This window comes from Callithrix jacchus, chromosome 1 (genome assembly GCF_049354715.1).
Source record: "Callithrix jacchus isolate 240 chromosome 1, calJac240_pri, whole genome shotgun sequence".
NCBI lineage: Eukaryota > Metazoa > Chordata > Mammalia > Primates > Cebidae > Callithrix > Callithrix jacchus.
In genome coordinates this window covers 162,303,750-162,316,820 of record NC_133502.1, presented here as the reverse complement: position 1 = coordinate 162,316,820, position 13,071 = coordinate 162,303,750, and the positions used below count along the sequence as shown (strand labels likewise).

Here is a 13,071-nt window from a genome sequence, read left to right as displayed (position 1 = left end):
TAGCTTCATAGTTGAGTATGGGCGGCCTGAATTCAAAGCCATATTACTAACTCCATGGCCTTATTCAACTTGTCCCAGGAAGCACTGAAGATAGTCTCCAAAGGCTGAACCAAAGGTTATAGTGTGGCCTTGTAACTAACACCTCACTGAAAGTGCATTCTGGGTAGCATCCGTTCTGGGCATCAGGCAGCAGGGCAGTCGCTGCTTCACTGGAGAACACAGACATGGCTGCCCTGTACCAGCTGTGAAAAGCTGAATCCCCAGAGGGCTACAGGCCATGGTGTTCAAGCCCCACCACAGTCCTGCTGCCTGGGCATCAGTACCACAAGTGGGTCAACTGAACGAGCTGGTGCCCACCCAGTGGAATCTCCGCATCCTCTCTCCCCACACAAGATCTGGCTGTATGGTGGGTACTGAATGACCCATACAGCCCAGGCTGGGAAGCGGAATAGGTTCTTCCAGTGAGGCCATAGCAGGTATCTCATGTCAGAGATGTCTATAACCCAGATCCTGGGCTGAAAATACGTTAAGAGCTTTCACAGATGGGCAACTGGAGCCCAGAGAAAGAGAGCAACAGGCACAAGGTCACACAGCAGTCAGGGGCAAGCTGGGATGAGAATCCCAGCCCAGTGCTTGACCTCAGGACTGGAGTTCTTATCCACAGGGAAACCTCTCAGCACCTGCCACTCTGCCCAGCATGGAAGAATTCCCGGGGAAGCTACTGACAGCACCCTCCAGGCTCTGACTTCTCCCTCCCTATCTGATAGCCTTGGTATTCCAACAGCAGGGCTTTAGGAGGGACTTAGGTCCTCCTAGACTATAAGTGGCTTTGGGCCCCCAGTGACCTCCCTCTCTGTTTGGACCTAAATCTTCCCATCCACAGAATGGAGAGTGGGATTCCCACAGCTCGGCTGCGAAGAACAAAAGCAGTAACGCTCCCCAAAAGGCTGCTTTTGTTCTTCGCAGCCGAGTAACATCCAGCCCTATTGCCCTGAGACTCTGCACAAGCCCTGCCCCTGTCGGACTTCGGTTTCCACACCTGCACACGAAGCAGAGGAGGGTTGATGGGCCTCCCGGCTCAGATACTTGGGGATCCAAGGATGGAGACCCCTCTAATATCCAGAAGAGGTGGAGGGAAATCAGCAAGGTAGGCTCACGGGCACCAGAAGGATGGAAGGCCAGGATGTCCCTGTGGGAAGGACCTTTAGAGATCTTTCCTTTCCTGATCAGAGAGGGAGATGGTGACCCAGAGACAGGATGGGGCCTGCTGCAGGTCACAAGCAGGCCTGGGACTCAGCAGGGAATGACAGTCAGGACTTGGCTCCCAGCTCAGGGTTCCTGCCACCTCCTTAGCTTCCCACCATCAGGGGCCAAGAGGGAGCTGTCCTGTCCAGTTAACCATGCCCCTACCCTGGGCTCCTTCCTGCATATGTTCAGACTGAAGGTGCATCATGGGGCACTGGCTTTGGGGATGGAGAGTCATAAACCTTGTGATGGGGAAGAACCTAGAGGAGGTGGGGACGGGGCCACAGCAGGACTTGGACAAGTGATGTTCACCCTCCTCGCCCCAATCACGTGGGCACAGGTCTCTGAGTCCACTAAGAGAAGGCTCTGACTCTGCTCTTGCTTAAGAGGGGAACTTCTCAGCTATTTTGGCCACTGTGAGCAGGTGGCCTGGGTCAGACTTAGACACCTAAAAACTGACCCAGAACTGTGTTCACCTTGCTTTCACTATTTCCTGGCCAAGCTCCAGAGGCCTGGCTAATGGCTGGCCCACTCTGTCCCCGGCCCCCCAATCCCCATCCCCACCGGGAGGAGTACTCACTGATGGGGGCATGTAAGGCCACATGCTCCTGGTAGGGAGTATAGTACTTGTACTGTTTCCCACAGAATTCACAGGTGTAATTGCCAGTTTCTGTCCAGGAAAAAGACAAAGGTATAAGAATGGGCAGCCGGCCCCCACCAAGAAGCATCAGCGTGCTCTCACCCCCCAGAATAGCTCCTCCCCATTCTGGGACCACCAACTAGAATCAATTCTGACTCTGGAGTTAGAAGGCCTCTAATCAAATCCCAGCTCAGACACTTCGAGCTGGGTAACCTCGGGCAAGTCTCTTAACCTCTCTGTGCCTCAGTTTTCCTGTCTGTAAAAGAGGGGTCATAATAGGACCACCTTGTAGGATTGCTGTGAGGATTAAATTTAGATAGCAAGTGCTTAGAACAGTACCTGGCACATCGCTCCACCCCAACCCTGGTGCTCAGGAAATGTGCTGACCTCCAACACCAACCTCTTCATCAGCCCCTTCACAAGCCCTGCCCTCTGCAGTGGCCACACCCAGGGTCCCCTCATCTCTAGGACCTTCCCTGCCCCCAAGCGCCCCCCACCCGTTAGCAGCAGGGGTCACTTCTTCCTCTCAAGTCCCACCCAACTTTATCTTTACCTCTCTTTTGGCACTGCCTAACTTCTTTCTTCTTAAAAATGTCTGATGTAATATTGTTCACTGGGGGAAAATTATAAAATACTGATAAATACAAACACAAAATCAAAACTAAAGAGAAATTTCAATCATCTGTAATCCCCACACAAACAGCAGCATCTGCCCCCCTGGGGGAGGGTGCCCTGGTTCCCACTCTTTACTCTGTCTCATCTGGGGTGTGCTTCTCTCACTGATACCACCTGTCTGGCTCCTGTGAGCCCTGAATTAGCCAGTCCTGATCAATACCCTCTTTGTAATCTGGTGTATTGAATTGACATTACTTTGCGGACATTTGCCCAATCGATATTGATCTCTACTGCATATATTGGCTGCATGGTTCTCACCGGACTTTGGAATTTGCTGAGCGAATCCCCTACACCAAAGGACACTGAATTGTTTCAAAATTCTTTTCCTATTAAAAAAATGCTGTGACTCATGTCCTTACAGAAATTTTTACATTCACCCATTAGTTTTGCACATTATCACAAATTAAAGGCTTTTCCACATAATCCTTGCACATTATTTCCTGGGGAAAAATTCAAGACGGGGAAAGGGTATGTATCTTTAAGGCTTTTGATAACCATAGCACCATCATCCCAACCAGGAAGGTGTGAAAATGTCTGCGTGTGCTTCAGTATACCTATCATCTTCTTAAATTTTGCCTATCTGATGAGAGAACTATATTCCACTGCTGATTTTCTTTTCCATTTCTTTGATTGCTATGGAAATTGATTATTTTTCATGTTTAATTAACTATCATTTTTCTTTTGTGACTTTCCTTTTCTACAGGCACACTGACATTTATGAAATCACTACTCTTTGTAGATTAAGGATATCAACATTTTGTTATACACGTTAAAATTTTTTCGTAATTGGTTTATTAGTCTGTTTACGGTTTTTCTCTCCTGCTATAGAATTGTTAGTAGTTAAATAACTGTTGTAACTGGTTCATAAACATTGGAAAAGGTAAGTTATTTGCTTTTTGTAGGATTCAATGTTATTAAACTGCATTAAATATATTATTTAAATTCTAAACAATCTTGTCTACTTGCTCTGTGAAAGACTAAAGATTGTGATAAAACCTTCCGCTTCACTATATTTCAAAATTTATTTTGCATATTTGGAAACAATGTTGTTTGATGCATAAAGGCTCATGGGATCAAAATCTTCACTGTGAACTGAATTTAGTAACATAAAACTGTTTTCCAACACAGTGCTTCTCAAAGTGTGGTACCTGGACCAGCAATATCAGTATCACCTGGGAACCTGTGAGAAATGCAAATTCTTAGGACTCACCTAAGACCTACTGAAAATAAAAATTCTAGGTGTTGGGTCCAGCAATCTGTGTTTTAACAAGCCCTCCAGAAAATTCCGATGCAAGGGAAGGTTTAAGAACTCATGCTGTAACATTTAATTATTCCATTTTATTAGTTTATCTGGCATAAATAATTTGATAATTTGTCAGATCCTGATTCCTACTTGTTTACATGTACCTAAAGATATGTCCCTGTATTTTCTCATTACTGTCATTCATTAAACAGGTACAGTGCTAAGTGCTGGTACAAAATGTTGAGCAAAAACAGGCAAAGTTCCTGCCTTCAAGGAGTTTACGGTCTAACAAAAGGAGACTGAAAAATCTGAGTCACTCAAACAAATTTAAAACTCCATCCACAGTAAGTGCTCTCAAGGAGACATATGCAGTGCTATAAAAACCTGTGATAGGGAATTCACTCTAGCTCTGGAAGTAGGAAAGAGAAGCTCAAGTGCAGAGTAAAGATAAGGAATTAGCCTTGTCTCTAATAAACCATTCATAACTGGATTATTTTAAATCAACCTGACAAGCTTTGTCTTCTAATAAAGGAGATTATACCATTTGCTTTTATTGCTATAATTGATTTGGTTTTATGAGTCTTCTTCATGCTCCACCCTTTCTGATTGCTGCCTTAATTCCCAGTTGTTTGATATATGAACTCTTTATTTTTCCATTATTCTCCGATATTTCATTATTTTCCAATATTCTCTATTGTTATAGACAGTATATAAGATATAGTCCTCTAATTGCTAATAGTCAAATGGGAAATGACATTTTAAAGTCTATCACCATTGAGAAAGGTAGCATAAACCAGTGTTTCTCAAACTTTAGCATGTAAAAGAATCATCTAGAAAGACTGTTATAACATAGATTGCAGGGATCCACCCCAGAAATTCTGATCCTATAGGTCTGGAGTAGGGCCCAAGACTATATATTTCTAATAAGCTTCCAGGAACGCTGATCTGCTGGTCTGGAGCCACAGTATGAGTAGGACTGGCTTAACCTACTTTACTGTATCCCTCACCAATTCCTCCTTCCTTTTTTAAAGAGAACCCTCATTTTTAATATTTTAGAATAATCTGCCTTCTGCAATTTTATAATCAGATTTGGAACATTTTAAACTAACTTCTAGTTTATCTGGTTTTATTACTCACAATTCCTCTTATATGATAATTTTCTCACAATTGAGCCTTTAAATGCATTCCACAACTTAGTTCATCAGAGCATATCTTCAAATAACTTTGTGAAGATGGGTACATAGAAAAAAAAAAAGTATGTTTTGTAAGCCCTTTCTTTTCTCTTTACACACAAACCACAATTTGTCTAGATTACAACCTTTTCCCTTCAAAACTTATCCATTATCTTCTAAGATTTAGTATTGCAGAGAAGTCTGAGGTAAGTCCACCCTGAATTCATGGATAGGTAACTTCCTTTTTCAAGCCTGAATGCCTTTTTTCCCCTTTACAGTCACTGAGATCTATTTAGGTACAGGTCTCTTTAAACCGACTCTATCTGACCCGATGAGCCTATTAAATCTGCATATACAGATCTTCCTTTAGCTGAGCAAAGTTTTCTTCGACTAGATCTTAGGAGCGCTGTTTCTCACCACTGGTACTATAGCATCAATTATCTGAAACTGGCTGCCTGGTCTCCCTATTTATCATATTTTCCTTTCATTATCTTTATCTGTTCAAGTTCATTCTTCACATCACTAACTCCAATTTTGCAGATAAACTCGACTCTTTACTACACAGAATGTAGGTTTTAATTCTGTTCTTATGTTTTCTGCTTCTCTGAAATCCTTCCATGTCTCACTCCTCTCTCTTTACCTTCTTATTCTGTTGCCTTTTCACCATACAACTTCCAGGTCCTTTTTCACAGGGGTCATGCTATGGATTGAACTGTGCCCCTATCCTCAAATTCATATGATGAAACCCTAACTCCTAATGTGATGGCATGTGGAGATGGGGCCTTTGGGAGGTAAGCAGGATTAGATGAGGTCATAAGGGTGGGGCCCCACCATGGGATTAGTGCCCTTATTAGAAGAAAGGCCAGAAAGCACTCTCTCTCTCTCACATCATCATGAGACACATGGTGGCCAAATGCAAGCCAGGAGGAGAGCCCTCAACAGAACCCAGCCATGCTGACACCCTGATCTCAGGCCTTCCAGCTTCCAGAACTGTAAGAGATAAATTGTTTAAACTATCCAGTCTACAATATGTTACTGTGGCAGCCTAAGTGGACTGTAAGACAGGTCATATTTCCTTATATGAGAAGGCTGTCAAACAGAATGGTCTTCTAGATTTTGTGGCAGATCATTTTCAGAAGTGTGCTCTTCTCTGAGTCTTGTAAATTCTCTTTTTCTTGTTATGTGGAATTTACACAAAAATTCTCTCATTTTTTTTTTAACTTTTCAAGTTACTCTTCCTTATTCAGGCATAAAAATCAAGTAACCCATCCATGACTCCAGACTTAACTCTGTCTCGACAGACCACACAAATGAATTTTCCTTGATTCTCCCTCTGCCCATTATCATAGAAGTAATTCTTGGATCTGTAGATGAAGAGCGAGTTAACACATAAGGCTCCCCGGACCAACTCTGTCTTTTCTAGCAGGATTCTCTGCGCTGTCACTGCCTGGGTTTCCTCCAACCTAAGTACCTAATTCTCTAATATTCTCAGCTGATGCTGATGTGAAAGGTGTACTTCCCAGCACTCACTCCTGCCAGGGTGCTTCCTCTTCGCCTGACTACGAAGCTTTACTTGGGCATTCGGTCTCTTCAGAATACATGGTTCCTCTACTGGCTAATCCTGTTTAGGGTTCTGTGGCATTGGTCTGCTTATACATAGCAGGAGCCAAAGAAGCAACTTTTTTGTCTCACAAGACAGCTCCTGAGTAGTAGCAAGGGATGGTCTTACACCACCCTAGCAATCACAGCTCCATTCAGTACAGCTGGGAGCATGCTGGCAGCCAGATCCAGCCTGATCTTCTCAATGCAATCCTACACTCCTTATAATTTGTGATAATTCCTCCCAGGTCCTAGCATTGGCTGTCTTTCAGACTTACAGACACACAGAACACGCTTTATCTTGTTCTGCATCTTCCTGGGTAATTAACAAGTACCGCCTATTTAATGCTTTGCATGCATATGTCAAGGACTATGCTAATTCTTTTACAAACATAATCTCAACTAAGTCCCAAGACAATCCTGAAAGGTGAGTTTTATTGTCATCACCCCACTTAGAGTTAGAGAAACTATGGATTAGACAGATTAGAAAACTGGTAGGACATCATGCAGCTGTTAAGTGTAGAGCTGGGAGTCTATTTGGGTTGGCTCTAAACTCTTGCCCTTGACTCTTTCTCAGTAACATGTCTCACTACACCTTGGATATGGGCCAGGTGCTCGGTGAGACACCTTATGTGTGCGTGCTCCAACGGCACTGGAAAATTCAGAGACAGGCTTGTCCCTAACTTATGGGACACTCACAGGGGTAAGTAGCTAGGAAGCTGGTGACGACAGCATTCAAACCCAGGCTTGATTCCAAAGCCCATCTTCCTAAAGACAATGACATGGTTGGAAGAGTGGTAGTACACACCGGGACCACTGCCCCTGGATAGATACTGAACAAAGAGGTCATGGATCTTCCGTTCCTGTCCTGTATCTGCCTACGAATGTCTGTCTTTCCTACCAGATTATGAATTTGTTTTTTCAGACTATGAATTCTTTGAATGCTGCAAATATGCCCGATTCACATCTATGTTTCCCCTGCAGCAAGTAACTTCCTGTATTTGAGTGTTGAGGGTTTTGTCATATTCTTCATCTTTTTTTGGAGATAGAACTCACTCTGTTGCCCAGGTTGGAGTGGAGTGGTGCAACCTTGGCTCACTGACTGCAACCTCTGCCTTCTGGGTTCAAACGATTCTGCTGCCTCAGCATCCTGAGTAGCTGGGGCTACAGGCGCGCTCCACCCCCCCACCCCCCCCTCCCCCAGTTAATTTTAGTAGAGATAGGGTTTCGCCATATTGGCCAGGCTGGTCTTGAACTCCTGACCTCAGGTGATCTGTCTGCCTTGGCCTCCCAAAGTGCTGGGATTACAGGCATGAGCTATCACGCCCAGCCATATTCTTCATCTTTAAGATTATTTTAATGCTCCTATTTATCCAGTGTTTACTATGCATGTGACAACCACTGCGCTAACCACTTTACAGACATTATCTCATCTTCAGTTTCCTGAATGCTTTCAAAAGAGTTTAGAAAAAAACAAAGAATCATCCCATGACCACAGACAAGGGATGAGGAAGAAAAAGCATTTGGGGGAAGGGGAAGGGACCTACCCAACCCCTTCCAAGGGCTGGGACTGAGCTCTGCCCCAAAGAAAGTATTTAGCATTTCAGCTCCTCTGATTTTCCTTCACATAGATATCCTCATCTGCTTGTTCTGTTTTTGTGTATATTTTTCTAAGCTACATTAGATCCTTATTGGAAGGAAACAGAGACCATAAAGGTCTCTTCTTGCTGGGTAGTAAGATACAGGAAACGAGATAAATAGCAGGTATGTCAATTCCTGCTGAATGGCTGCAAAGGACAAATCTCACTCACTTGTGGTCCCACCGCACCTGCCCTAGGCTGGCCACCTGGCCCCTCCCAATCCATCTTCCTCCCAGCAGCAAAATTGGGCTTACTAAAATGCAAACCGGATCAAGTCCCTTCTCCACTTAGCAAACTCTCTGGCTCATTTGCCCGGGGATGCTGCCTGCTGGCATTCAAGGCTCTGTAAGACTTGAGGCCATCATCGATTCTTGGGACCAGCACAGCTCTCCAGCCTTTGCATGGGATGCAGGGGCTCATGCCCTACCCTTGTCCCCACCCAAAAGCTTTCAGCACTCCCCCAGGCCCCCCACAGCTCCCTGCAAGCTCTCTGTGTTGGAACTATCTGTTCAATTATCTGCTGTCCCCACCCCCAGGCCCCATCTGAATTACCCAAGGGCAGGACCACACATGTCCTGCTCCCTGCTGTGTGCTACAACACTCAATACAAGTTTATCGAAAACAGGCCAGACAAGTGTGTGGCTCCTGCCCTGGAGGGGTTTCCTGGGACAGAGACAGAGTGTCTGCCTGTGGCTGCCCTGGACCGCTCATTTGCTGATAGGCCCCTTCAGGTGACTATGACATGTTATTTTCCGAGCACCTACTATGTACCAGGCACTGTGCTAACAAGTGGTTTACATCCAGGATCTCATTTAATCCCCAACAAACTGGCGGGGAAATGTCATCCTCACTCCACAGGTGGGGACGCTGAGGTTCAGGATGGCTAACAGACCATGAGGACGCCAAGCCGTAAGTAGCAGCGCCAGGACTCAGCCCCAGCCTGGCTGCCTTCACTGCCCTGACCTTGACCCTGCGCTGCCTGCAGCTCCTCAAAAGCTCCAGTCCTGACTGGTGGGCACTGTTACTGCAGGTAAGGGATACCACCCACCGCTACCCCTGCCCTAGCAGTGAGACTGAGCCCTGCTTTCCTTGGCCCTCAGCCCCAGAAAGAATCCCACATACTTGGCCCGATTTTCTGGAATGGTTCCGGGGGCTCCTCCTTCACCTCGTCACTGGCCACGACACCTTGGTCGAAGGGGTCTGTGGGAGAACATATGGCCCTTAGTACCCTGGTCCCCCAGGTATCAGGAGCCCAGCCGGGGACAGGGGAGGTGATGAGCAGCCACCAAGGACTTACCTGCCCGGTTCTCAGGGGCCCCTTCCACACTAAACACTGCGCCGGGGCGGGAGGCGGCAGCCGCAGAAGGAAAGAAGCAAACAGGAGCCCTGTTAGTCCCTGCCAAGAGCTGCCTCTGCTGCCGCTCCCAGTCCCTAGCCCCCTGGGATTGCCTGGAGGCCCAGGAGGGCTGCCCTGGCCACCGTGGAAGCCCCCCAAAACCAGGACAACACGAGGACACATCCCAACCAGGACACAGCCTGGCCCGCAATCCCTCATCCTCAGTGGGACAGGCACCCATCCCAGTGCAGGCAGGCATTGTTTGCCTAGAACTGTTTCTGATTGCCATCATGCCTTCAAGGGGCCAGGGCAGGAGAAAAGAGGAAGAGATTGGGAGGAGAGAAAGGAGGTGAGAAAAGGGATGCGCCAGTGGTAACAGGTGGTGGGCCTGGCTGTCACAGCTCGAGGCAGGCTGAGGGTGTGGTGCTAGATGGGGAACCCCTAAGGCCTTCTAAGGTCACAGACCCTCTTTCTAGGATTCTTAAGATTCAAAAATGTATTACCTAATGTATTGTTCTAATTTCTAATTCTATAATCTAAGCTGCTAAAAGGCCATCATTCATTTTTTAAAATCGGTTTAATCTCATCAGAACATGAAAATGCTCAATAGGAAACTATAAAATGACTCGATATGAAATTTCAATATTCTACTGATTTTGACCTATAAAAATGGCAATTTCACTACTTAACCTAAATACAAGTGTATGTGGAGTATGATGGGGACGTTCCCGCCCCCAGAATCCTCCAGGGCTGGTCACCCCCCTCGTGGTTCTGGCTGCTGCCTGGCCTTTTTCTGGGTAAGAGGGAGGAGGGAGGCGGGGAGGGTTGGGGGCTGTGCCTTGGAGGAAGGGTGCCTCTTGGCGTGACTCCAGGGAGTGAGGGCCTGACTCACCGTCCACTGCATGTAGGTCTCGGTGCTCCTGGAAACAGCTGTAGTATTTGTACTTCTTCCCGCAGATGTCACATGTGTACCTGAAATTGTCTGCAAAGGATGAAAACACACACCTGGTTACCAGGGCGACAGTCATGTGGGGTGGGGTTTTTCTGGCCAGATCACCTCAGAAACCAAAGACAGGACTAGCCCAGTCTGGCCCCAACTGAATGACCCCGAGGAAAATCAGTTCCTGAGCCAGTCTGTACCCTGGCACTGCCCATGTCTTCTAGACCTTGGAAGGCCACCGCACCACCTACCCCCTGGAACGCCCAGCTTCTTCTCCCCAACGTGCAGGAGGGTAAAGCTCTTGCCTCAGTGCTGGCCCCACCCTCTACCCCAAGCCAGCCCTGTATTGCCTTCTGGGTCCACAGGATGTAGGCTGGGCTGTCAGGGGTCCTCTGTGGAGATCCAGACCACACATCCAGACCACACATCTGGTCCCATATGACTGGGAACCCAGAAGTGACTCCAAAACCAACCCTTTGGTTTGGCCTGCCCTAGGTAAGGTGAGTTCCTGAGCGCCTGGTTCTTAAATGGCCTGGCACGCCCTTCACAGAAGCGCTGTGAGAGTAACAGTCCCTGCAGCAGCCAAGCCCAGGTGCTACAAGAAGCAAGGCAGCAGGTCTGGCTCTTCCCTGCATCTCCTCAATTCTTGCAGCAGAGGGAGGAAGCAGGCTCTCATTTTACACAGGAAGAAACTGAGGATTAGAAGGGACTTGCCCCAAGGGCACAGCTGGGAGGGCCTGTGATGAGTGGCTTTGGGGACAGCACCCAGGGCTCCTGGCCTCTTGATGCTCACGCCCTATAATCACCTCTTCCCTGTGAGTCTGGGCTAGACCTGGTAACTGACTTCTAATGAACAGAATGCAGTAAATATGATGGAGTATCACTTCTGAGGGTAGCTTGCAAAAGATCTTGACTTCTGTGTCAAGCATACCTTCTCTCTCCAGCTCACACCTGCTCGCTGCTGGGCTTGTGAGCTGCCCCATGAGAGACCCAGGTGACCACAAGCTGAGGTCAGCCTCTGGTGAACAGCCAAGGAGGCCCTCAGTCTAAGGCCCTGGGAAGGACAGAATCCTAGGAGGGTTGTTAACCCTGCTAAAAACCGTGTGAGTGAGTTTAAAAGCAGCTCTTGGCCAGGCGAACTGGCTCACACCTGTAATCCCAGCACTTTGGGAGGCTGAGGCAGGTGGATCACGAGGTCAAGAGATCAAGGCCAACACGGTGAAACCCTGTCTCTATTAAAAATACAAAAATTAGCTGGGCATGGTGGTGTATGCCTGTAGTCCCAGCTACTCGGGAGGCTGAGGCAGGAGAATCGCTTAAACCAAGGAGGCGGAGGTTGCAGTGAGCTGAGATCACCCCACTGCACTCCAGCCTTGGCAACAAGAGCGAGACTCTGTCTCAAAAAAAATAAAAAGTAAAAAAAAGCAGTTCTTTCCCTGATTGAACCTTGAGATGAGACCCCAGCCCTGGCCAAGTCCTTGCCTGCAGCCAGGGAGAGACCCAGTGCCACAGGACCCAGCAAAACCATATCCAAATTCTTGACCCTGGAAACTGAGGGATAATCAGTGCTCACTGTTTTCAGTCATTAAGTTTTAGGGACATCTGCTACACAGCAATAGGTAACTAACATGGGGTAAGAGTTTGGATGATCCCCCAAGTCTACCCAACATCTGAGGCTGGACACAGGACATGACCCCCTCCACAACGGCACACACTAACGTTTGCACTGGCGTGGACCTCATGTGTGTGCTGTTTGGGACGATGCAGAGAGGGCCTATCAATCACATCTCCCCAGGCGCAGGGACACTTGGTGGTCTGCTCAAGGCTGGACAGAAGGGAAAGGGAGAGCTAGGACTCAAACACTCGCTAACCACCAGCTAACTGAGTCAGGGCATGTGGCCCTTCCCTGTCTGAATAAGCTGCACATCAGTACTGGGCTGGGGTACCTGTCTCCTGGTCCCTCTCCTGCCCCTCAGAACCCAAATACAGGATCTGATGCAATCCTCTACCACAAGGTTACACCACCAGCTAATTCGGTGGGAAGGTTTCTGGCCCTACCTTCTGAACTTGGGGCACAAACGGCATTAGCCACCTCTTCCATTGCAATGGTATTCTCTGAAAATGCCTTAGCAGATGCCAGAGCCTCAGACACAAACTGGTCCCTGAGCAAGAAGCCACAGGAGCTTTGAAGACATTCTGAGGATGCTGGGTACCAAAATCATCCAAGAAATAGGTGGTGGGGTATGGGGCAGGAGAAGCTGGTCCTACTTCCTTGTTTTTCCCCCTAACTGGGGGAGCTGGGAAAGGGATGTAGATGAGCTGATTCCTGGGGCCTCCCCCAGGCTGGCGGTCCCAGGATTCTATGCCTGGCCCAGGCTTTAATCCTTTCATGTGGCCAGCAATCAACAGAGACAACTTCCCCATCAGGTCCCAACCAGACCATGGTCCCCAGTCTCCACTTGGCAACCCTGACTTCTGTGCAGGACTCCTGCTCAGGAACAGAGACAGAGAAGTCAAGGCCACCCGGCGTCTGGATCCAGACTGGGTTTTGCCCTGACTTTCCTCTCCTAAGCTGACGAGT

The 13,071-nt window shown here is 47.6% G+C and overlaps 1 protein-coding gene across 33 annotated transcripts in view; it reads right to left on the bottom strand.

Moving 5' to 3' along the window:
- ZNF618 (zinc finger protein 618) overlaps positions 1-13,071 on the bottom strand; it is a 182,543-nt gene that overhangs the window by 38,250 nt on the left and 131,222 nt on the right. For 14 of the 33 annotated variants that reach the window (XM_035255332.3, XM_035255342.3, XM_035255350.3 and 11 more), the window contains 4 exons: positions 10,443-10,532; positions 9,512-9,547; positions 9,337-9,414; positions 1,826-1,915 (listed from right to left, as the gene is read on the bottom strand). In XM_035255332.3, the coding sequence (XP_035111223.1) occupies positions 1,826-1,915; positions 9,337-9,414; positions 9,512-9,547; positions 10,443-10,532 (294 nt within the window). Of the gene's footprint in view, positions 1-1,825; positions 1,916-2,438; positions 2,499-9,336; positions 9,415-9,511; positions 9,548-10,442; positions 10,533-13,071 lie in introns of all 33 variants that reach the window. The other 19 variants (XM_035255426.3, XM_035255420.3, XM_035255305.3 and 16 more) reach the window with 3 other exon arrangements.